The 26,580-nt window shown below is 36.0% G+C and overlaps 1 protein-coding gene across 2 annotated transcripts in view; it reads left to right on the top strand.

The window, feature by feature from the left end:
* The window catches only part of arhgef1a (Rho guanine nucleotide exchange factor (GEF) 1a), a 40,423-nt gene extending 14,499 nt beyond the window's left edge, over positions 1-25,924 (top strand). Inside the window, exons 1-21 of one of the 2 annotated variants that reach the window (XM_056264231.1) lie at positions 344-436; positions 893-960; positions 1,129-1,192; positions 2,060-2,189; positions 2,670-2,779; positions 3,942-4,085; positions 4,766-5,016; positions 5,491-5,616; positions 7,875-7,992; positions 8,233-8,481; positions 8,633-8,709; positions 9,437-9,612; positions 11,245-11,312; positions 11,531-11,719; positions 12,371-12,469; positions 14,326-14,375; positions 14,776-14,817; positions 17,003-17,053; positions 17,179-17,490; positions 22,538-22,733; positions 24,625-25,924. In XM_056264231.1, coding sequence (XP_056120206.1) covers positions 394-436; positions 893-960; positions 1,129-1,192; positions 2,060-2,189; positions 2,670-2,779; positions 3,942-4,085; positions 4,766-5,016; positions 5,491-5,616; positions 7,875-7,992; positions 8,233-8,481; positions 8,633-8,709; positions 9,437-9,612; positions 11,245-11,312; positions 11,531-11,719; positions 12,371-12,469; positions 14,326-14,375; positions 14,776-14,817; positions 17,003-17,053; positions 17,179-17,490; positions 22,538-22,733; positions 24,625-24,692 — 2,631 coding nt within the window. In that variant the 5' untranslated portion in view covers positions 344-393 and the 3' untranslated portion in view covers positions 24,693-25,924. Of the gene's footprint in view, positions 1-343; positions 437-892; positions 961-1,128; positions 1,193-2,059; positions 2,190-2,669; positions 2,780-3,941; positions 4,086-4,765; positions 5,017-5,490; positions 5,617-7,874; positions 7,993-8,232; positions 8,482-8,632; positions 8,710-9,436; positions 9,613-11,244; positions 11,313-11,530; positions 11,720-12,370; positions 12,470-14,325; positions 14,376-14,775; positions 14,818-17,002; positions 17,054-17,178; positions 17,491-22,537; positions 22,734-24,624 lie in introns of those variants that run through there. The other variant, XM_056264230.1, reaches the window with a different exon arrangement.
* The last annotated feature ends 656 nt before the right edge of the window (positions 25,925-26,580 follow it).

Genomic DNA, 26,580 nt, shown 5'->3' with positions numbered 1-26,580 from the left:
TTTGCCAAGATACCACATTTGCATTCAGTCACTTATCAAAATGGACTCAAACATTACTGTACAATTTGACTCATTTTTGTCATGTCTATTTTTAAATAAAATTTTCCTCTACAGTTACATTTCTGAGATGCACTTTTACTTACAAAAAGCCTGTGCTTCTCAGTGGGTGATTATTTAGACTCGTGTAGGTGTGTGTTGTGGGTAATCGGCCCAGGGAAACCCCACCGGAGCCCCCGTCCCTCTTCCTTCCCAGCCACCCTCAAAACAGGAAGCAAAGCCGTTCTAAAACAATAGGGGTTCAGAGACAAAAGCAATACGGTGTTACCAGAGAAAATGTTCAGCGACTAGTAGCATGCTGTAAAGGAGATCTAGAACAAGTATTTTACCGCAGACATGGACAGAGGTCAAGAGGGAGAGAAAGACAGGCAAAAAATGGGTATGGTACTGAGATTTACTTAATTATTTGCTGTAATATTGTAGAGATGGAAAAGGAAAAGAGGTTAGAGTACAGGTATAAAAGGGAATATGGGGATTTCTTTTTTTTTTTCTCGCTGGAGTATTATCGTACGCTGGTTGCTGTTTTTGAGAACTCAGTGGTTGGTTTCTAGCTGCTTTAAGCTAAAGAATCATCTTAGACCAACAACAAACCAGCTACTAGTAACTTGATCATACCAGTCTTAACGTAGTCAAGAATGTTTCTGGAACATAGTGGTAGGTGAAACAGCGAATGAAAAGTGTTATTGCAGACCCATAACAGAAAAAGTGAATACAATTCTATTACTTTATACATGTGACCATGAGAAGATCACATGCATCACATTTAAATGTGATTGTATGAAGATTATAGTATGTGAGATAAAAGGGTTTTCCTGTCTGTTCTTCTTTTTTTCAGCTTGTAATGTCACCATCCACAACCGCTGCAGGGACACGCTACCAAACTGTGTCAAAATGAAACAAAAGGTGGGATATTAGTGCACACATGTGTCACATGGTGTCACATGGACCACTGACATTCAAACACTGGCTTTGAATCATGGTAGGATGCAGAAGAAATGTTTCTAAATTGGGTCTGTTTTCTTGATGTGGTTTATGCAAAAGTCTAAAAATGTCATCTATGTGTCACAATAGCAACAGAAAATGGCGCTGATCAGGAACAATTCGGCCTATCAGAATGTGACTCTGAGGAATAGAGGTGAGGATGTGATGGAAACAAGTGTGTTTTTACATCTGGTATTAACATCTGATCCAATTACAAGTGGCATACGTCTCCTGTGACCAGTTGTGAATGGATATCATTGAGGGAATTATGTGATAATGGGCAATCATTACCCCTAAACCATATCAGTCTGTAATTACTCTGGATGTTTTGAACGTTCAGGGAACCTTCAGAAAGAATGTTTCCAATATCTTAAAGGGTTAGTTCACCCCAAAATGAAAATTCTGTCAGTAATTACTCACCCTCATGTTGTTCCAACCCCGTAAGACTTTCGTTCATCTTCGTAACTCAAATTAAGATATTTTTGATTCAATTTGAGAGCTGTCTCACTCCTCCATAGGATTCTAAGGGATCGAAACTGGCCGGCCCAGAAAAGTTAAAGACATCGTTAAAATAGTCCATGTGACTACAATGGCTCTATCTTTAAGTTTATCAAGCGACGAGAATACTTTTTGTGTGGAAAAAAACAAACAAAAATAACGACTTTATTCAACTATTCATTTCCTTCTCTGTGGGCCTCGAGATTTCACGTAGTGACACTGCGCAAAGCTTCTAGGTTGTAGGTCACACGAAGCCTATGGAGGAGTGATCCAGCTCTCAGATTTAATAAAATATATCTTAATTTGTGTTCCGAAGATGAACAAAAGTCTTACAGGGTTGGAACAACATGAGGGTGAGTAAATACTGACAGAATTTTCATTTTGGCGTGAACTAACTCTTTAATGGGAACATTAGCAAAATGTTCTAAGAAAATATTTGTGTTAGCTGGGTACCAGAAGTAAATGGGGTTTACCCTTTATGTCTAAATATGACATTGCTCTCTCTTTTTCTGACTCTCTGAAGCCCAATTGAGGGAAAGGCCCAGCTCTGCCATTTACCCCTCAGACAGTCTCCGTCAGTCACTACTCGGATCACGTCGCGGCCGGTCTTCTCTCTTACTTTCCAAGAGCGTCTCCACCAATAACATTGCAGGGTGAGTGACAGAAATGACAGAGATGCATAAAATGGGCTCTTGCCTGTACAATATACCAACACATAACCAAATAAGTGAGCCCCTAGTTTATAAATACTGTAAAACATGTTATCACATAAATCTTTTTTTCCTGAAATATCTATATACTGTAGAGACAGACACGCAGTTCTCATCGTGTGTAATTTTTGTCTTTTTGTGTTTTTTTGTGTTTGTTGTTTTTGTGTTTGTGGCCATGTTAGTTTAATGTAAGCAGTTTTGTTTGAATGTTATTTATTAGTCATTATATTCACTTTATTTTATATTTTTTTATATTTTAATTTTAAATGTGTATATTCTGTTTCTGTGGTGTTTATGATGCCTGCCTCTCATTTTGTTTTTGTTTTTTGTTTCTTTCTTTTTTTCCTTTCGCATGTGATTGCATGCATATGTGTACATCTGTTTGTATGCATGCATTTGGCCCACCTGTGCATGTGCGTGTAGGACTCTGAATGATGACTATCCTCTGGGGCTGCGCAGGATCTTGTCTCAATCCACAGACTCACTCAACTTCAGGAGCAGAACCATGTCCATGGAGTCCCTCAATGATGAGGGTGAGACACACACACACCTACAAACACTTAAACAAAGTAGACATATGTTAAAATAGGCCGCATTTACATTACATGGTTCATGTGGCACAGATCAGATATGACCCACGAACATGTAAGCATTAAAAAAATCACATGGATTCCGATATTCTCAGATTTCAGGCATCATTCATATGTGGAAATAAATGTCATATGAATCAGATATGTGCATTTTCATCTGCCATGTATGCAGACAGATCAGATATTCCCCTGTCAATGTATGTCGTACGTCATTGAAAAAGCGACGATGGCGAATGCCTTGGATCACGTGACTCTTTTCAATTGCGCAATGAAGGTCCAAAGCTCAACCCAGTGTTGTGCTGACCTTTAAAGATGTGCGGAAAGCAAAAGTTTCTATTATTTAGTCTGCATTCATTGCAAATTGCTCCGTTTTTACTTTCTTTTCCGCCTAAGCTTTTCTGGGTCAGTATGCATTGGGTTGTTTCGCCAAGTGAACAGTGTAAATGCAGATATCGGATATGGTTCACTTTTAAAAGATCTAAGAAGTCCTAAAAAATTGGATATAGTCAACAAATCAGAATTGGACATCAAGACCTGCAGTGTAAATGCGGCCATATACAGTACATACATTTTTGCAGTTAGTCTTTTTTTTTTTTTTTTTGAAAGAAATTAATACTTTTATTCAGCAAGGATTCATTAAATTAACTGTAAAGACATTTATAATGTTACAAAATATTTCTATATCAAATAAATGCTGTTCTTTTTAACTTTGTATTCATCCAAGAATTCTGAATCGCAGTTACCACAAATATATTAACCAACACAATGTTTTCAACATTGATAATAATTAGAAATGTTTCAACAAATCAGGGTATTCAGATGATTTCTAAATGTTCATCTGACAGTGAAGACTAGAGTAATGATGTTGAAAATTCAGATTTGATATCACATTAATAAATCACATTTTAAAATAAAATAGAGCAGTTGTGTACTTACTACCTTATGAAAAAAAACAACCTTCATTTGTATATTTTTAAGAAAATGAGAGCATTGTTTTTGATTGGTGTGATTGGCTATAGATCAATCCCCCAAATTCCATGTTGGCCAACCTGTTTACCTGCAAACCGAAACAATAATACAGAAATTGTATTTTTCTTGTTTTTAGGAGAGGGCTTCTTCAACTCTCTGCTGGAAGATTTGGAGTTTGAAGGCCAGGAATTTGAAGCAGATTCCTGGAGCATGGCAGTAGATTCCACCTATTTGCAGACCCACCGTAAAGATGTTATCAAGAGACAGGACGTCATCTATGGTTAGAGAAAAAAAACGCAGATCTAAGTCTAGAATCGAAGTATGTTTATGACTGTAAATGGGCCGTCGACTCTGAAACCCGGTTACAATTACTATTAAGTGCTTTTCCGGACACTGTATTTATTTATTTATTTATTTATTTTTTATTTTATATGCAAATGAAAACAAACAGATTGTACATCTAGTCCTCGTGGCCTCAAGTTTTTTTTATATACATTTACATTCTGTATAAGAACTAATAAATGGCCTATATTAATATTCTATACTAATTTGTCAAAATAAAACAACAACAGCAAAAAAACAATGCATCATTTTTAATATTACAAGTGAATTTAGGCACTACAACATAATGTACAGTGTGAAAAATGGACATTCACTTTGAGATTTGCGGAAGATTACATTTAACCATGTTATTAAATTATTGTTTTTAAAGATTAACTTCAAGTGATTGTTATATGACTGGAAAAATAATCAAAATGTAAAAATTAGCAACACCAGTGTACACAAGATTGTAACATATGGACTGTTCTGTACTTCTATGCATCACTACATTGTTTTCATTCACATCAAACTTGTCTACCCTCAATAAGGACAGTGGGAATATTTCATTTGGGGTACATGTCCAACAAAGACCTTTTAAATGTTGCATTTTACAGCTCAACCTCTGTGATATCATTTCAGAGCTGATCCAGACGGAGCTCCATCACGTCCGGACCCTGCGGATCATGGAGGGCGTGTTCAGGCGGGGTATGCTGGAGGAGGTGCAGCTGGAGCCGGGGGTCGTGCATGCGCTGTTCCCCTGCCTGGAGCGCCTGTTGACGCTACACACACACTTCCTCACGCAGCTCCTCGAACGACGTGCTCACAGCCTGCAACCTGAAAGCACAAACAATTTCACCATCACTCAGATCAGCGATGTGCTAATAAAACAGGTAGGAGTGCATTTGTGAGTTTACGTGGGCGGAACGGGGTGTAAATGCATTTGGATACATTTGGCCAGTCGTAAGTGATTTTGGATTAGCATATCTGTTTTGATTGCCAGTTTAAAATGTTTCATAAAGTAGAGCTGTCAATTTAATGCATTACTGTAAAAAAAAAAAAAGTGAACATAATCATGTAACAGTGCAACAAAATGGAATCTGGGGACACATTTTAAAAATGTTTTTAAAACTAATTTAACTTAAAACTTATAAATACTTTATAAAAAATGTAAAATATCCTAATGCAAATTCATTGCATGAATTTGAAGGAGAAAAGAATGACGTCATGTTATAGAGGGCGTGAAAAATCAAAAAGAAAGAAATAGTGACAAATGGAAATGAGAGTGTATGAGAGTGGGATGCTGAAAGCTTTCAAGTTTCAAGGAACAAAATGTTCATAGTGCACTGTTTGTGTGTGTATGTCAGTTCTCAGGTCAGTGTGCAGACGAGATGCTGAAGACGTATTCTGAGTTCTGCAGTCGTCATATAAAGGCTGTCAAACTATACAAAGAACTTTTGGCCAGAGACAAGAGACTTCAGCTCTTTATACGGGTAAGAACAAGAATGACCATGTCCATGTGCGTTAAGTGTTTGCATAAGCGGGTCAGGTGTTGTCTCGTGTGTTTCAAGTGGGAGGATAGAGTGGTATTGAGTGATGAATGATGGTGGGCGGGTGCATTAATGCATTAAATGCCTGCAGACTCTCAGAGATGTGTGAATCATCAGATTTCCAGGTATCATAATTGTGTTCAGCTCTTGTGTTTTATTTTACTTTGTAATAGCTTAGTTTAGGAAGGTCATGGTGACAAAACAGGTGAGATTTCACAGTTATCGATATCACAGTAATACTAATATGCTTTAAAAAGTTAAATATTCTCAGAATAGTGGTGTGAAAGGTAGCACATTCCTCATGATATATGAGGAGGTATTGTTTAACAAAATCTATCCATCAATATCTTTCTATCTAGCATCAAAGGCTATTTTCATGGCAAGATTTCAAAACAAAAAATACTGACTGAATTAATTTATGCTATATTATAACTTTTGTAATAAAATTGTTAGTAAAATTCTGTATGAGACCAACAAATGGCTGATTTTAAATGTATGTATGTATAATTATTATTATTAATATATTTGTATTATTCATAATAGTATTATTACTAAAAAATAAAATTATTATTATTATTATAAGTATTTATGTATTTAATTATTTTTATCGCTATCTCAGCATCAGAGTCTATTTTCTTGTCAAGATTAAAATATTTTAAAACAAAAGAAACTGGCCGAAATGAAAATGTATACTATATTATATTGTCTAAATAAATATATAATAAACACTATAAATTCAATTTGTTTTATTGCCAAAAGTGAATTTAGGCATCAGACTTTCACTTTGGGATAGTTTTCATGTTTTGTAAGTCATTTTATTACAGTCAGCAGGGTTCAACTCTACCGATTTTTTCTACTTGCCCTGCCAAAATTTCCACTGGCCCTACCACAAAAAAACTAATAAACAAATGAAATAAAATAAAATAGGCCTAGTTATTGTTCTAGTTGTTTTGATCCATGTAACCTTGATAAATAAGGTTATGTCACCAAAAACTACTAGTCTAACTTATGTGTTTAAATTCGTTTTCATGGACTTTTAGTTTGCATTCATCAATTCCTGTTTTCCCGCTTCTTCTTGGTTGTCATGGAATCTAACATGATTTGCCATCACGTTCAACTGTGTTGTTATTGATCACCTCGTTTGCCTGTGTTCCTGTGTTTTCAGTTCAATCTGCCCAGTCTCGTCTGTGTTATGCTGTAGCTACCCTATGTTAGAATTACCTGTGTGTTGAATGAAAGACTTTTGGAATCTTCATCTGCATCCTCATCTTCGTGCGTTCATACTGTGACAGACAGTCAATAATAAAAAAGAACAAATAATCAAATTACAAGCAATAGCACAAATAAATACAACAGAACAAACATATACAAATGAAATAAACAGTTCTTTTCAGGTTTTTCATGTAGGTCTAAACTAGATTTTCAGGTACAGAAATATTAAGCAAATGTAAAATATCACTGCATAGTCTTCACTGTATAAATATAGATTAACCCTTATTGCAGTTATTCAGTCAAGAGCAGTGAGCATTTTTTTTCTTTCTGTCGTTTGTTTGATTAACATAAAAAATATTAGGAATATTAGGCTGCTGTCACTTGAAGAGTTGCACATATCTAATACATCAACAAGAGTATTCACGCGCTGTGATGCGCACACTTTTGATGTGTTACTGCGCACACAAAACTTATCACACAGCACGCAAAGTACCACTGAGAGACACGGGTACTTTCGCGCCTATTTGCACTGAATATTTAAGTTGGCCAGGCTTAAAAACACACACAAATTATCAACTTCTGTGAAGATGCAGCACTGGCCCGATCTGGCAAGTGACAGTTCTGTCAACTGGCCCGAGTGTCTTTCACGCTGGCCCCAGGCCATCAGGCAGTCCTTATTGTCGAGCCCTGGTCAGTAATAAAACTAATTACAATTACTCAATTTCTACTGAGAAATAAGTATTTTGCAGTCATCCATGTTTGAAAAACATTTAAGCTCACTTAAATTAATTCTAGCTCATTAGACATGACATTATGGTGCCTGTTTTAAACCAGTTTGCCTTCATACACATCTGGCTGATTAGACAGCATGGTAGTTGCTGTGGGTTTTGGATGCAGATTTAGAGTGTGTGTATGTAAATACAGTGCACAGAGGCAGCAATGGTTATCTGTCCATTTATCATTGTCTTTGTCCTTCTGTGTCCTCTCAGAGGGCGAATCGGGGTCCTCTACTGCGTCGCCACGGGTTCCAGGAGTGCATCCTGTTGGTCACTCAGCGCATCACTAAATACCCCGTCCTAGTGCAACGTATATATGACAACACCAAAGGTGAGACTCGGGTGTATGTTGCCAATGTCAATATTAACTGTATTTAAACAGCTTCTCACCTCCACCCTTCCCCTCCATGTCTATAAATTACTCTGTCCTTCTAATATGATGGTTTTTTTGTTGTTGTTTTTTTTATAATTAATGGCCACATAATGGTCACATTTTAAGAGGGTAATGTCATATAAAATGCCCCTGGTTATAGACATTTTTATGGACTAATTATTGTGTGTAACAATGCAGACAATCCAGAGGAAGCTTCAGGTCTGTCACATGCGTTGTCTTGTATGCGGGAGCTGCTCAGTTCGGTGGACCAGCAGGTGTTGGAGCTAGAAAGGACACAGCGGCTCCAAGAGATCCGCTCCCGGGTCGACCCGCGGTCCGAGGCCAAACTCCGCTCTGGAGCCTTGTTCAGACCGGCCGAACTGCTCCGGAGGCAGCTGATACACGAAGGCACGCTGCTCTGGAAAACGCCTGGCTCTCGGCTCAAAGGTACAGAAGACTGCGGCTGGTTATGAGGAAGTGTAATGTGATGTGTCAGAGTGAGATGGAGATTGACAAATGCGCTATTGTATTAGCTGACATGTACTTGTGCTTGTGGGTGTATTAATGTACTGCATTTCCCTTTTTCTTTCTGTTGTAGATGTTCAGGTTTTGTTGATGACTGACATTCTAGTATTCTTGCAAGAGAAAGATCAACGGTACATCTTTGCCAGTTTGGTAAGTTACTTTGCTTGCTAAGCCACGTATCCATATTGCTAGTGCTCATACTTAGGGTTCTCGCTCTGTTCAAAGTTTTAAAGGGGTCACATGATGCTATTTTAAAAGATCATTCGTTTGTTTATTGGGTGTAATTAATAGAATAGGTTAGCATACTTTAATGTTCAAAAAACACTTTATTTTTCCACATATTGTACATTATAACAGCACCTCTATTCCCAGTCTGTCTAGAACGCTGATTTCAACAAAGCCCCTCCTTCCGAAAAGCCCAGAGAGCTCTGATTGGCCAGCTGACTTGGTACATTGTGATTGGCCAAACACTTTAAGCGTGTGTCAGAAATGTTGTACTCTCCCACGTTCTCCTTTGTAAAATGTGCTGTACACAAGCTAACTTTTGGATTGTACTGCTCAGGAACAGCGTTATGCATAAATCTCCAATGATTTCTAATTCCGTCCTTTTTCAGAAGCCCTAACGAAGGGGTTTTGCTTTTACATCTAAACATACAGCGTCTCCACGACAGCCTCATCATCTTTCTTTGCGAATGTCTGTGGGCAGGCGTTATGCTAATATTTCACATTGTGACGTAAACATTTGCAGAAGACATTATGACGTAGACATTGTACCTCAAATTATGAGACTTGATGGAGAGGAATGTGCTATAAGCTATTTATTTTTGAAAATCTGTACCTGACAACAATATCTCTTTTCTTCTCATTCTCTCTGTAGGATAAGTCTGCTGTGGTGTCACTGCAGAATCTCTTGGTCCGAGACATAGCCAATCAAGAGCGAGGGTTGTTCCTGATAAGCAGTGAGTCCAGCCCACCTGAGATGTATGAGCTCTATGCTGCCTCTAAAGAAGACAGAAACATTTGGTTACGGCACATACAGCAAACCATCAGCAGGTACATACATGAACACACTCTTAACAGTCCACACAGCACTCACAGTTACCATTTGACATTTTTCAGGACCTCTCTCTTTGCCGTGGAATTAGAAAATCATGTGAAAGCACTTTCTTTAAAATTCAGGAGTGGGACATTTAAAAGGCTTGAGTTGCCAATAGCTTTTGTTTACATTATAGCGCTGCATAACCAAACTTTATAGCTTGCTTTATAGATCGGGGGTTTCATTTCATTTAATTCAGTTGGTGCCAGGAACCCGCAAATACTACAATCCACTTACGAGGGAACTCCTTCCTACAATTAAACATATAGAAGATCCATTTATTTATTTATGCATGGAAAATTATTTTTATTTGTTTATATTTTATTACTTAATTCTTTATATTATCATTATTATACATAATTCTAATAATAGTTATCAAATATTTTTGTATTTCTTTTTGCTCTTAAAGGAACACTCCACCGTTCATATTAAACTATGTTATTCCCTTAACTAAGACGAGTTGATACATACCTCTCTCGTCTCAGTGCGTGCTCTCAATCGCTCTGGAGCGCGGCGACACTTTGATAGCACTTAGCTTAGCCCAGTTCATTCATTAGGATCCAAACAGAGATGAAGTTAGAAGTGAAATAAAACGTAAAATGGATAACTATAATCTATGGCGGAATAGCACTTGGGAGCACTTCGACTCTGCGCAGTAATATCGTGAAAACGTGGTTCTAACTACATCTCTGTTTGGATCCTAATGAATGAACTGGGCTAAGCTAAGTGCTATCAAAGTGTCGCCGCGCGTCAAAGCGATTGAGTGCACGCACTGAGACGAGAGAGGTATGTATCAACTCGTCTTAGTTAAGGGAATGACATAGTTTAATATGAAAAAACGGTGGTGTTCCTTTAATAATAAATATGTATTATTTGTCACTTAGTGACTGTAGTAATGCACACAAAGACGAGGAATCAAAAGAAAACAGTCTTTATTAGGTCCACAAAGGAACACTCAGGAGATTGCAGAGTTAAACTAATTCTCAACCACACTTAACAAAGGCAATACATGACAGAATAACTGAGGAAACTCATGGCTTGCATGGAGAGATTAATCAAGGTCAAACGGAACAGGTGTGTAGAACTAATTAACAACCAAGAAACTAGTGAACACACAGGCAAACCAGAAAAGGGAAAACAGAACCAAAACACGATGAAACTAAACCAAAACATAACATAAATGTTACATTTATTATTATTTATATTTTTTATTTAAATATTTATTAATAGATTTATTTATTTTTTTACTCCCAGGACTACATAAAAAAAAAAAAAAAAACTGCCATACACAATGGCAACAGAAGCCACTTTCAAAATGAATAAATTCTCACCACTTCCTTGAGAAAAAATCTAGCAAACAAAATACCAGCATTAGCACAATATTTTAATTTTAGATAGCATTTTATTAGACAAAAAAAATATATATATATTTGGTCTATTTTCCCAGAAGAGAAAGACTGTACATTTTAAATCTTTATACTTGTTAAAAGTGGGGAAACTTCAATGCTAATGGACATAAACTAACCATTTAAAACTACCATTTCTAATGGTCATTCATTCTTCTTTACCATCATTGTTTTATCACACAGCTGTCCATCAAGAGAAGAATTCCCTCTTATAGAAACAGAAGACAAGGCCCTTCTGCGGAGACTAAAAGGTTTGCTTTAACCACTACACACACACACACACACACACACATATTCACACTCCCAACACTGGGACAAACACTTTTTCATTCTTATTTTTTTATGAATCACTACAGTTGTTGTCATGTCAAGTTGTCATGACATCTTTACACAGAATTTGAAGGTGGAACAAGGCCACTATTTTGACAGCGTGAAGAAACTGTACTGACCCTCGTGCTCTCTGTTTCAGCTGATATCCAGCAGAAGGACAGGGAGGTGTTAGAGCTGCTTCAGGAGCGGGTCACCCTGTTCTCTGACTTGGCGGAGGTCATGGGAGGTTACGAGGTCATGCAGCCGTCCTGTTCCAGAAACCTGTTCAGAGCCGAGTCTTCTCAGGCACTGCGTGGAGAACAGCTGCTCACACAGGCCATTACTGAGGGTAAGACAGACAGGATGTAACATTTGTGGCTGAAGCAGGGTGTTCCACCTGCATAAGGCTTGTTTTTACCCTTTAGTGCACATTTATTTCAACGCCCATATTAATAGGTTACAGTATTCACACTATGAGTAAGCAGTGAATGGCAACAGAAACTAAGGTAGAGTTTTGGTCCGAGGCTATATTTTAAAAAGACTATGAGACTTGAAATGTTTGCACACAAAAAAAATTTCACAACCATATAAATGTGCTTACCAATTCTGATTTTATGTATAATGACATTTTTCATAAAATAAATATGTTAGGTAGTATTTTTTTGTTGTTTTGTTATATTCTTTACTTTTATTTCATAGAGATACAAATTTTAACACAAATTTCAGCATCTGAGCAATTCAAAATTTGACCCAGCCTCTGAATAAATAAATGACAGATCATTAAAGTCATTAACAACAACATAAAATAAAGAAAAATATAATAAGATTTATACTTGCTGCCAATATGCCTCTGCACAAAAAAAACATTTGATTATTCTTTTTTTCCTATTTTGAAAAGGTCACCATCCATTTTTAGCTAAATCATCTGAGCTCATTCTCAGATCTTTCATAATATCTTGTAAAATGTCATGATGTACCTTTTTTCTCTCTCTCTCTACAGTGGACAGATTGACAGAGCTGATATTAGGATCCAGTTTTGAAGTTCCTCTGCCCTGCGGTTCCAACGGCCATCACAACCACAGTGGAGCGCTAGTAATCAGTAGGTGTCAAAAACAAAACATGCAATATGTAAATAAATGTGCCTTTAATGTTTCTGATTAGCTAAATATTAGGGGTGTAACGGTTCTCGTAAAAAAATTTAACCATTCCGTTCTCCACCCACGGTTCGGCAGGCGGTTAATCTCAAATCTGACGAGGCATCTATAATATGGTTTGTTGAAAAAAAAAAAACACGTAAAAAACAGACCGCTAATGTTTATTTCTTTCGATGGATACGCTCCGCATGCATTTCACGTGAGAGTAGCTGTCCAATCAACTGTATGTAAGATTGTATGTAAATCTATTGCTCTATCACAGTTCCTCACGTGTTGGTGTGTTGCAGTTCATCATGGCAAGCGAAGAAGACAAGCTGTTGATAGAGCCACTGCCTGCATCATATAAATCTCCTGTATGGGAATATTCTGGCTTCCCAATACAACAGCGATTGACAAAACAAAAAAGTGGACAAAACAGTCACTCTTTGTAAACTTTGTTCGATGCGAGTGCCGTATGCTCTAATATGACCCGTCATCAACACCCGGGTGTTGATAGCACGTGAGCACAGGTGAGATCAAAACACCTTGCCTTTTGTGTTTAAAAAGGCACTCGGTGTAAATTCGGACAGGCATACAACAATAACGAAAGCGCTGGGCAGGGCTAAAAAAAAATGGACTGCCTGATGGCCCAGCACCAGCGGGAAAGACGTTTGGGACAGTTGACAGAACTGTCACCACCCCAATCGGGCCAATGCTGCATCATCACAAAAATTTATAATTTTCGTGTTTTTAAGCCTTGCCAATTTAAACATTCAAGCGCAAAAGTAAGAGAACTTTTGTGCACATGTCTCAGACAGCACGTGAATACTAAAGTCATCTTGCACTTAATCGGACAAAAATTGTGATGTGATGTGACAAATTCACACAAAAATCATATCAACAACCCATCTTGACATGCAACCATAGTAGGTTATGTCTTAAGTGAGCATAAAAGGAAAGTACACGGAAGACAATGCATGTGTGCTGTATCAGTAATAGGGCTGTCACTTTACGTTCGAAAATCGATTGTACAATCGATCGGACCAACCAACGATCGGTTGGAGGGTGTTAATTTCAATCCCTGAATGTTGCACTCCTGTTTGTCATTGTGCACGAGACTTCACGCCAATAAATCATCAGAAATATTGCTGACTTGTGCACGTCTCAAGCGCCCTCTTTATGTTCGTCCTAAAATCTGTTAGTTGTCCGTGGATTTGCCTATATTTGGTGTTGAAAATGGAAACGTCTTTAGACATGGAAAATCGATTTTACAATCGATTCAATGAACACTTACGTCTAAAAAATCGAACAGGATTTTTTTCACAAAAATCCTAATCAGTAATAATCAGTAATGGATCCGTGCATTGTCTTAAATTGACAGCAGCCTAATATTCCTGCTGCTGTCTGTGTTTTTAATGTTAATCAACCAACAAGACTCACAAAATCACTCACTTATCTTGACTGAATAACTTTTGTAACTTTAATAAGGATTAATCTTTATTTAATTTATACAGTGAAGATTACATGCAGTGTTATTTTACATTTGATTACTTTTATTCAATTTATGTACCTAAAAAGTAGTTAGACCTACCTGCAAAACCTAAAAAGCTCTGTTTATTTTATTTGTATCTTGTCCTTATTTTCTTTATTTTTATTTGATTGTAGTTTTTTGAACATTTGATGAACATAGCACATACCGAACTGTACCGAAACTGTGATCCTAAACCCGTGATACAAACCAAACCATAATTTGAACCGTTACACCCCTACTAAATATACCTACTACATATTTCTGACCATTGTGCTTCCTCCGTACTTCCAGATGGACAAGAGGTATTAGTCAATGGCTCTCAGGAGAACCAAAGTGCTCAGGTATACAAAACATTATTTTATTAAAAAATAATGATCTATGTTCGTGAGCTGTTTGTTATCACCGTCTTTGACATTCACATCTGGCTGCATCAAATATGTTTCATGAAATGTAATAATTATGCACATAATAAGATGGTTCGATGCTATTACTGAGTTTTATGTAATGCTGAAAAAAATTAGTCATCTGAAACTCGCAGGTTTCCATAGCAACCTGAATCTACCAAAAACTCTCCATCACGACTCACCACTGGTGCTTGAAAGCTACACTTTATCTCCCTTTTCATCGACACATAGCAAGATGGTGATTTTCAATGTGTCCTGACAAATTAAAGCTTTTGAATGAAACTGCTGGTTCAGAATTATGATTGTGTGAATAATTAAAAAAATTGTTTCTGTACAGGATGGTAATGGGAATCAAATGGAGGACAAGCCACCAAGTGAGGTACTAACATTTAGTTTAAGACCGAGCTTAATGTGTGCCATCAATGGAAATGCGGATTACATTTCTGGGATGAAAAAAATAGGCGATTGTTTTACTTTTTTCATTAGAACCATTTAAACTAGAGTGACAAGCAAATTGACTACTGCTTTTTAATTTACAGGCTAATTTAATTTGGGATCAGTAACTTAAGAAAACAGTAATACTTTTATTCAGCAAAGATGCATTAAATTTATCAAAAGACATTTACAATGTTACAAATTATTAAAAATTCAAATTTGGATTTTTTTATCAAAGATTCCTGAAGAAATTGTGTATCATGGTTAAGCATTAAGCATTAAAACTGTTTTCAACGTTGATAATAAGAATAATGTTTCTTGAGCAGAACATCAGCATATTAGAATGATTTCTGAAGGATCATGTGACACTGAAGACCTCCAGTCAATAATGAAGTCATAATAACATTTCTTAATATCACTGAATGCATAGAATTCAGAAGTCTCAACCATGCTTTTAAAAGCTAAACTACTCTGATACAGCATCTTGAAAATGCAGCATTAGTTGCACAAAATGCCAATAATAAGTACATAGATAGACCAACAGTTAAAAAAATAAGTCATATTGTTATTTATAGCATATATTCATGATTAAAATGATTCCAAATCAATATAACATGGACCTTGGATCTTGAAATCTTGAAAATCACCTAGTGATGCATGAGACTGATTATGTCTTATGTTACAAAAAAAAATGCACATAAAAAACAAACAAATAGTCCTGTATTTTATGGAAGCTTGTTTCCGCCACAGAATAAAACAGAATAAAACAACGCAATTATCAACAAAAGATAATTGCGACTTTTTATCTCACAATTGCGAGTTTACAATCGCGATATAAAGTCAGAATTGCGTAATATAAAATCGCAACTGTGTGTTATAAAGTCAGAATTGCGAGATATAGACATGCAATTCTGAGAAAAAAGTTAGAATTGCGAGTCTATTTCTCGCAATTACGAGTTTATATCACGCAAATCTGACTTTATAACACGGAAATGCGACTTTATATCATGCAATTCTGACTTTATAACATGCAATTCTGACTTTATATCACACAATTCTGACTTTATAACATGCAATTGCGACTTTATATCACACAATTCTGACTATAACACACAATTGCGACTTTATATCACACAATTCTGACTTTATATCACACAATTCTGACTTTATAACACACAATTCTGACTTTATAACACAATTCTGCCGTTATAACATGCAATTCTGACTTTATAACACAATTCTTACTTTATATCACACAATTCTGACTTTATAACACACAATTCTGACTTTATATCACACAATTCTGACTTTATAACACACAATTCTGACTTTATATCACAATTCTGACTTTATAACACACAATTCTGAATTTATATCACACAATTCTGACTTTATAACACACAATTCTGACTTTATATCACAATTCTGACTTTATAACACACAATTCTGACTTTATAACACAGTTCTGACTTTATAACATGCAATTGTGACTTTATATCACACAATTCTGACTATAACACACAATTGCGACTATATCACACAATTCTGACTTTATAACACACAATTGCGACTTTATATCACACAATTCTGACTTTATAACACACAATTGTGACTTTATATCACACAATTCTGACTATAACACACAATTGCGACTATATCACACAATTCTGACTTTATAACACACAATTGCGACTTTATATCATGCAATTGCGTGTTATAAAGTCAGAATTGCGAGATATAAACATGCAGTTCTGAGAAATAAGAGTTTATTTTATTGCAATTGCGACTTTATATCACGCAATTCTGACTTTATAACACTAAATTTGGGACTTTATATCACGCAATTCTGACTTTATAACTCACAATTGCGACTTTATATCACACAATTCTGAGATAAAAAAAAGTCAGAATTGTGAGATAAAAAGATGCAATTACTTTTTATATTTTTTTATTCTGTGGCAGAAACAAGCTTCCATAGTATTTACATTATCAGTATGAATTTTTTTTTTTATGAATAAATTTATCTGCAAAATATATTGGCCTCCATTAAATATTACAATCTTCTTGCCTTATATAGACTAGTGTCTATATATTAATGTGATGCATCACAAATGTGTCTTGTGTTTCAGGAGGTGTCACAAAGGCTGGTGAATCTCAGTGCTCAGTTACACGTTCTGCAGGTATGTGTGCATTGCAAAATACATTTATCAAATCTTCTAAGCACTTATGTACAAACAGGATCCAAAATAAAACATTAATGTCAATAAAGTGGCAAAATATAAAATTAAAACAATGTCTCTCCTAGGGTGTGGTGATCCGACAGGACTCCATCTTAGAGCTCTGCCTAAGAGAGAGCCCTGTCTCCCCAGCCATCCCAGGGGCTCGTACAGTTCGCTCTTTGTCCCGGGATAGTGCCAGTGACATGGGCTCGCTGGGTGAGCTGGCCCTGCTGCAACGGCAGCACAGTCTCCTGCAGGAGGAGCTTGGACGCCTCAGGGGAGCCGAGGGTAAACTCAGGGACAGCGAGAGAGCCAGAGCCCAGCTGGAGAAACAGCTCAGGGATCGTAAGACCCATAGCGCCTCTCTAGGGGATGGAGCTGGAACTACAAGATCACAGGTGAGTTCATCTTAGTGTAATTTAGCAAGTTTTTAGCAAGTTTAAAACATTTTGAAGAGGACCTAATATGATTTTTTTTACATTGTCAACTTTCTTCAGTGTGTAATGTTGCTGTCTGAGCATGAAAAATGTCTGCAAAGTTGCAGAGCACAAAGTCCACGCTAAATGGAGTTATTCTCTATATCAGTGCACACTGTTTCTAAACTCCCTGAAACACCTTGATTGTAGTCTTGAGTTTTCTTCTGGGAAAATAAATCACAAAAGTCCTAATTTACATCATTTTCGCCCAAGGTAAGTGCAAGAAAATGGGTGAGGCCTGGTTGAGTTGCGTTAGCGGGTGACCAATCATAGTGCTGGGCAAATAAAATTTATATCACTGTATTTTTCAAAATTATACCGGTTTCACGGTATATGACGGTATTTTTTTTTCACTAGCATGACTGGGTGTTAAACACATTTTCTACTGATTGAGAGAGGAAATACTGCAGTAGATTGACTTAGAATGCCTTTTTTTACTGTGTGAATAATGTAGAAAAATTCCACACTATTAATACAAGTTTGCAAGGCACCACAGAATGATGCTATTTACAAAGAGGTGCCAGCAGGAGGCGCTTTAGGAGCGGCAGAAATAGTGGTTTCCACGGTAACGGCTGTACACAAAGCAGCGCTCATAAACGATAAAGAAAGATTCAATAAAAATAACATCGAAACTTTTCTAAAGACAGTCAGTTCCCTTCAAAGATACATTCATATAAAAACACCCGCGCCGCGTTTTGACAGTGAAACATGCAGTGCTCATGTTTATTCAACGATGTCAAAGCCTTTTGGAAAATCTTTTTGTGGCGGGCTGTGTTGATATTGTGAACCAATGTATGGGAAACACTGTAATATAATTTGACAGCTATCAATTACAGTTTAACCTATCCATCTTCACCGTCATGCTTAGTAACACATACAGCTGTGAATCACCACAGTGCAACAGTGAAAAGCGACCCCTCTCAAACAGTGTCCAACGCGTTGTTTAAAGGCAGGGTAGGTAGAAATTTTCTAAAAAACTTTTCCCCAAATTTGTTTAAACTGTCTATGTATACCAATACATAATTAAAATGTACGTACTCTGAAAAAGAAAGTATACAAATCGAGTGTCTGTAGTCCTCTCAGTGCTGCAATAAACACAGCTCATTATTTCCAACCGGGACGAAAGAAATGATTGGCTGGGCGACTGTCACTCTCCCTCGCTACCATGGCTACCAGCACTGCTGCGTAAGAGCAGCCCACATGCGCGCACACGTTTGCTCGAGGAGTGGAAGAGACATGGAAGCTAGGAAGAATCACAATTATGGCAGAGAAAGAGCAGTCAAAATTCCCAGTTACCATACAGTCAGCGAAGGAAAACCAGGCAAAAAAGGAAGACAGTATTTAAAAAGTCTTTGGATAAAGCAAGAAGTCAGACGAGAGTCAATATCGGGGGGCTTTCCAGCCGTGGCGACAACTGACAACCAGGGGCTGAAAAGTGACGCCAACAGTGCTTTCGTGGAAGCTCTTACATGTAAAACACCGTATATGTTATGAATCGTACACGAAATTCACCTTCATCACAGTGTAACTGATGGTAATGGGAAAACGTGTATCAATGCAACCTGTTTTTAGTTTAGCTGTTTTTAGTTTTTGTTACTAGCTCGTTACCGAATCAAACTCAATATATTTTAAACTTTACCATTACCAGCATCGATATGCTAGCTTGATAGTGAGTACTACCAGCCATGTTAGTTGTTTATATTAATAATGATAAAGTAAGGCATTTTATTACATGTGATTCTGACATGATGTCACTACATGCATGCTGAGCGCGGTCGGCAGCGCGCGTCCATGTGTTTTGGGGGCGTGGCTTTGTAAGGATCCCAGACGGGAGTGAATGAAATAATGAGCTGTGTTTATTGCAGCACTGAGAGGACTACAGACACTCGATTTGTATACTTTCTTTTTCAGAGTACTTACATTTTAATTATGTATTGGTATATATAGACAGTTTAAACAAATTTGGGAAAAAGTTTTTTTAGAAAATGTCTACCTACCCTGCCTTTAAGCAACATACACCGGTATTGCGGTAAATTAAAAATGCATATCATAACAAAAATAAACACCGGTATTCGGTATGAAGTGGTATACCGTCCAGGACTAACCAATCACAACACACTGGTCCAATCAGTGCACGTGCTTTTGGGAAGGAGGAGCTAAATAGAGACAGGAACTAAACAGACAGTTACTGACAGACTGGGAAGGGAGGTGCTGGAACAATGCAAAATATATATAGATAATGTGTTTTTTTAACCCTCTGGGGTCCAAGGTGTTTTTTGGGTCCTTGAGATGTTTTGACATACTCTGACATTTGTGCTTTTTTCAGTTGCTTATAAACATATTACTGGCAAAGGTGTAATTACACTCTATTTAGCACACACAGGGCTACCATAATGTGTTATCAACATGTATGTACATTTTTGTATTTTTGAGAGAATATTGTTTATGCATGGTTATTGAAAAAACTAAAACTTAAAGTTTCGGAAATAAGGCCACAAAACACATACTAAATATCTGTCCACAAGACTTTTGACTAATGGATGTTGTCGCCTAGAGTTTTTTCTTCAAAATGATCTGAAAATCATCCTGCCTTATCATTCCGTAAAACAATAGATTGGTTTAAATTTAAAAATGACACTTTTTGTTTGGAAAGGCAATATGCGCAGGGGTGTGACCTGCTGTGATTCACACCTGAGAAGACAATGGGCCCGCATAATGAGCGCATAATGGGGCTGCATACTAATGACCCTTTCATACAGGTGTGTCACTGAGCCACAAGAATGCAATGACAATATATATATATATATATGCCTATATAATACAAAATTGGTTCACAGTTCCAATTATTTATTTATTTTTCAAATTGTGCTTTCAAATTGTATAATATCAAATGTAAAAATTTCTAGTAATTGTGCAGTTAATTATCATACTGTTTTTACAGAAAGTTTGGAAATATATCCCAAATGTGTCACTAATAAAACACAATACAAATAATTTAAAGAGGAGGCTTATATTGAGCTTTTAAGATTTACCTAAGATTTATTTATATGTAGCCTAAATATATTTTTGCTATTTTAATAAAAAGGTTACAATTACAACAACAATTAAAATTTTAACTATATTTCAAATGTAATCTTTCTTTGTATTATATACTAAAGTATACATTTTATCATACATATTTCACAGTTGCGGATTAATTAGTTTGAATATAGCTTACAATCGAACAAACACTATAATAACATCTTAGCAAACAAGCTTATTTGATGTGGCAGTATTTTACAGTAAAAACGACATCTTGTCTTTCATATGTAACATATCGTTTTTATGATTAGGACATATAAATGTTAATTTGCAGTTTAATACGTTGCTTATACAAAAATATTTTATTTCAACATATTTCAGTCGATTTTTACTCATCTCAGTATTGGAATATAGTTAGGTAAAAGCTGTTCATTCATTCACACACAAAAACGCGATTCAAACAGTCTTTTTGTTTACAGACACTATTCCATATCGCGATTAGCACAAAGCACTTGAAAATAAAGAATGTACCTATTTCCTCGGCTGGATCCGTTGCTCCTCCAAATGAAACTACCTGTAGCCTACTTCTGAGGTAATTTTTTCCAGGATTATTATTAAGATAGAACTATTATTCCTCACAGCGTCGTAAATCTGAGTCTCTTTCGTGGGTTATCCAGCTGATGTGGGCGTGGATCGCATTTGTGTTTGAATAGAGCGCGCGCTCTGTGGGCGTGGTCAAATTAACTTTAATGAGCTGAGACGAGAACGACTATCATCTCTCTCTTTTTGTACAGATTACATAAAATGAGAAAAAAATTTTTTTATATAAATTACTTCATTTAAAAGAAGATAATTCAGGCTTCATGCCTGTGTGCCTGTATACCTGTTTGACTGAGTATTTGCAGAGTTACAGATGATTTTTCGGACGCGTTTCAGAATGGACTTCACTGACAGAGAGAACGCAGAACGCGCATCATGTTTATTTTTCTTTATTAGGCGAAAAGCACAACACTTTGTTTTTATTATGAGGTTCCACAAAAAAAATACAAACTTAACAGGATCGAATGATGTACAACACTTATATGTAAGATCAAAATTAACAGAGTAATTTGAGTCTCTTTTGCACTGATAAGGATAAAAGTGAGCTGGTATTGCCGGCGAGACCGCCGACCCCAGAGAGTTAAAGGGGTCAACGGATGCCCATTTTCCACAAGTTGGTATGATTCTTTAGGGTCTTCATGTAAAGTTTGTAACATTCTTTGGTTAAAATTCCTCAATGGTTGTGTAAAACAACATCATTTTTACCTCCTCAAAAACAGCTCTGTTCACAGCGACCCGTTTCGGTGCATGTCTCTTTAAATGATAATGAGCACCTGATCACCCCACCCCTCTCTTCCGTGCGGCGTGTGGACACAAGACACATAAAGTGCTGCCTTGGTGGACAGTAAACAAATGGCTGAGGGCGGAGATATGCTAATACGGGACAGTCCGTCAGTGGTCATGGGCGGAGCATGAGCAATATGACGTCATATTGCTCAGAAAATCCAAACAGCTTGATTATTGAGAGTTTAGACTTTTTGAGGATTAAAAAAAAGGGGTGAATGGATTTTTTTTCATTGTATGGTGGTTGTGTCCACACACTGCAAAGACACATTTATATGCAAACACCATATAAAAGTAATTTTTGCATCCGATGACCCCTTTAACTTTCAAGCATGAAAACCTATTCTAGTAGACCCAAAAAATAAAATCAAGACTTTGTAAAAGGGCATAATATGGCCTTTTTTAAATATATTTTTGCACTCAGAATAACACTTTTGATGTTATCGCAAGCAGGGTGCAAGCAATGCACTTTAGTATGTGCTATGTGGTGTTTGCTCAAAGTATATAAGACCTACAATGTAGTAGTTCGCAAAATCCCATTCGCTTCTCATTTCCTCACTTCAAGGCCCCACCAACTCGCAGAGAGAGTGACACTGACCCCAACACTGACACCCCATTGGCTAGCCAGGAATCGATGGAGCAATCAGACGGCCTGCAGGAATGCAGTGATGTGGAAGTGGACGTGATATCTGATGATGATGATGATGATGATGACGATGAGGTGGATTCGAGGGTGTCTCCTCGTTCAGAAAGCCCCAGAGGTCTGTACATATGACTCAGAATGACATTATGATAACAAATAATATAAATACATATATACTTGTATATCTAGTTGGTTTTCAAAAGGAAACATATTTATAATATATTTATAATTAACATAATAATATTAAATATATTTATAATTAATATATTAATATCAAAATATTAAGATAATAATGTTACATATTATTATAGCTAGCTACTTAACGAATAAATCTGGAAATAAATGTACATTTAAATATTGAATTAAGTTTAAATGATTATGTGAGAATGATACAAGAGTATAGCACAATGTAGGAGACTGGTTGCCTGGGAGTTGTTGGCTTTGACTTTGCTCCATTTTTATATGAAATGATTACATATTTATCAGACAGTCTGCGTAGATGCACTTCACCCAGAACGCTGTAAACTTTGGCTTTTTGTAACACTAATAGCAGCCTACACACGATTATGCAACCAATGTCCAAAACAAACACATGTTGAATTTAGCACATGAAACATTCCACACACACCCACACACAAAGGTACGCAAACTTACAACACACACACACACTAAACTCTGTCTGACAGGAGAACCTGCTTAATCAAAAAAATATATATATTGAAGTATACATTTAGGTGGATTACTAATGTGTAAGCGTGTGTGTTATAGGTGGATAATTGCAGGTTGAATGTCTCACCCAGACCTAGTGATTCATTCGCAATGAACATACCTTATGTACATACACTTATACACACAGACGTTTTGACTTTTAAAGCCTCTTGAAATGATATAATCACAGTGTGTTCGAAATGGTCTACTACTCATACTGCATGTGAAAGTGTTCAGCATACAGTATTTTAAGAAATTATTACTTTTTTTATGATTATTTTCTTAATTACTTTTAGGGACATTCAATTGATCAAAAATGACTGTAAATACTGTTAAATTGATACAAAATACATGTTTTCAACATTGATAATAATAAGAAATGTTTCTTGAGCACCAAATCAGCATATTAGGATCATGTGACACTGAAGACTGGAGTAATGATGCTGAAAATTCAGCTTTGCCATCATAGGAATAAATGGCATTTGAAAATAAGTTATTTTAAATTGTAATAATATTCCACAATATTATTGTTTTATTTATTGTATTTCTGATCAAATAAATGCAGCCTTGGTGAGCATAAAATACTTATTTCAAAAACTTTAAAACATCTTACTGACCCCAAACTTTAATTTCAAACATTTTCATTTTCAAAAATAAATAAGTGATTGTCATTTTTTTAAATTGTTCCCCGTGTGGATGAATTATGATGAAAGTGTCTATGTAAATACATTGCTTACAAAGGCATGTGAACTATTACTTAGACTTAATTACTATGGCAAAATAGCAGGTAAACAGCATTTATCGTTGTTGCTCTGCACTGTATACTTTTCTTTAATTGCTTGTAGTATGCATTATAATAGTATGTTACTTTGAACTCAGCATTGCTTTAAATCTTGATCGTATTTTGCAGCAATTTTCTAATTTCAACAATTGAATTGAGAAAATGTACTGATCATAAAAATGTCTGACCAACATAAAATTGTATTTTGTGCTATTTTTAATGATGTATATTTTTAAGGTGTATTCCATTGTATACGTACGTTGCAGTTCCAAAAGATTACTGGCCAACTAAAACAATTTTATTTACTTTCCAAAGGCCAATTTAATCTGCATTTGGCAGATTAGTGTTCATTTTGGACTGTATATCAAGAATGTGTACTGTGTAGTCAAGAAGCAGTTCATTAAATCCAGATCATTTGGTAAAATTCAGAACTTAAAACTGTCTCATCTCTGAGTTTAATGTCTAAGTATGACTTTATTTACTTAATTGATTTTTTTTTTCTGTCTTTCATCATCTACAGATCTGCAGGACATTCCTGAAGAGAGCGAGTCCACGACAGACCGGGACCGAGAGATCTCACACTGCTAATGTATTTTTGATTTCTCAACTCAAGACTGGCCTGGAACAGACTATAGACTCCATGAGCAGATCTTCCTCTGAACAGGGAAGAGTCTTACTTAGTTTATGAATATTCATTTCATTATATACATACAGTATTTAGTTGTATCCAGTAGTTTTGCTTACAGCTTCTGTGTGGCCGTTTATGACATGTTAATATTCAACATGTCTTCTTGGAATCCAAACATATGGCTTTTGACATCCACGGACCAATAAGGATATGCCAAAGCACCGTGATGGAGATGGAGTCATGCAAATAATGGGACTTTGCACTTGATAGTTGTCTTAAGATTCTTAAAGTATCTAAATAAACCAAACATAACTGATCCAGCTCAAGGGTACCGGCAGAAACCGTTGAGATTTATGTACTGTATGTGAGATCATTGTACCGATGCTGGAGCATGCAAAACGTTCTTGTTCGTGAGAGGTCATTGTAAAGAAATGTCTCTTTCTTGCGCTTTATTTGACATTTATTTATTTTCCTTTATTTTGAATGGAAAGATCCATTCTTTCAGGCATGTTGATTGAAGCAGTTAGAAAGAAGCCATAACTTGAAATATACCAACATAATATACCGGGACCAAAACTACTGGCTCTATAACAAAAATGACTATTTCAGAGACTCGAGGGATTTTTTATGAAGGACTTATATTGCAATTTATAGCAATATATAGGAATATATATTTACATCTATAGCAATGATCTTAATAAACCCAGGAAGGTTATTATTATGATAGAGTAGTATGATATTATGAATGGTTCCTCAACCCACAGTGTGTGTTAATGGGGAATACTTTGTAAATATAAGAAGATTTATTGATTCAAATAGATCACATCACCAAAATCTGCCAGTAACACCAACATTTGATGTGTCTTAACTACAGTTTTGCTTATGTTTTAATTTTGTTTAAGAATGTTGGTTTTTTTTGCCATTACTTGACTATATGTGCCAAAATTTGCTTGGCTGAATATTGCTGAAATATATGCTTTTATTTTAGTCAGTTCAACATTTCAGGAAGCGACGTCTTAGAAATTACTGTAGGATGATATTCTTCATGTTTTGAAGTAACTATAAGAAAACATAGGATTTACTGAAGTCACATACAAATGTTTGTATTGAAAATGACAGAAACATTGTTGAAATGCTCATACAGTGTTTCAGATATATCGAAGTGGATCAAATAAAAACTGTTGGTATACAACATCATCAGGATTGTTTTTTATCTTTAATTTGTATGAGAGTAAATCAAAGTGAAAAGTGTGATAAAAAATGACAGTAATATTAATATTGAAGTCATTCTCATGAGAAGTTGTAACTATTTTACATTTTCTATGAAATGGAGGTGAATTATGTGAATCACTTACTCACGATTTCTCTCAATATTGGGACAGGAGAGCTGTCGGTCAATAAATGGAAAAGCAAAGTAACTTGCATTACTTGAAAAGTAACTCTAGTTGTTTCTAGTTGAAGTAATCTGATTATGTCTCTCATACTTGTAATGCCTTACCACCAACACTACTGAAGTCCTCCAAACTCATCCTCTCTACAACCCGTTCTCATGAGATGCCTAACTATTTGACTTTTTTTGGTGAATTGGTGGTACATTTAAATGTGGTGAATTTATATGAATTTTGCAACAAATACGCCAAACATAAACTAGTTACGAATTACCAAGAGAGTGTTTTATATGAAATCTAGTGTTCCAAAGATCTATTTAATATTTCCACAATCGCATACAAACAGATTTTCAAAAGTTGTCTATCCTTTTTTTTATATATATAAATAACAATGAAAATGATAATAATAGTAAAACATATGTGCATTTACATTTCGATATCTATAATCCAGATCTTTGTC

The sequence above is a fragment of the Rhinichthys klamathensis genome, unplaced genomic scaffold (genome assembly GCF_029890125.1).
Source record: "Rhinichthys klamathensis goyatoka isolate OS25496 unplaced genomic scaffold, OSU_Roscu_1.1 h1tg000217l_1, whole genome shotgun sequence".
NCBI lineage: Eukaryota > Metazoa > Chordata > Actinopteri > Cypriniformes > Leuciscidae > Rhinichthys > Rhinichthys klamathensis.
This window is presented reverse-complemented; position numbering and strand designations above follow the sequence as displayed.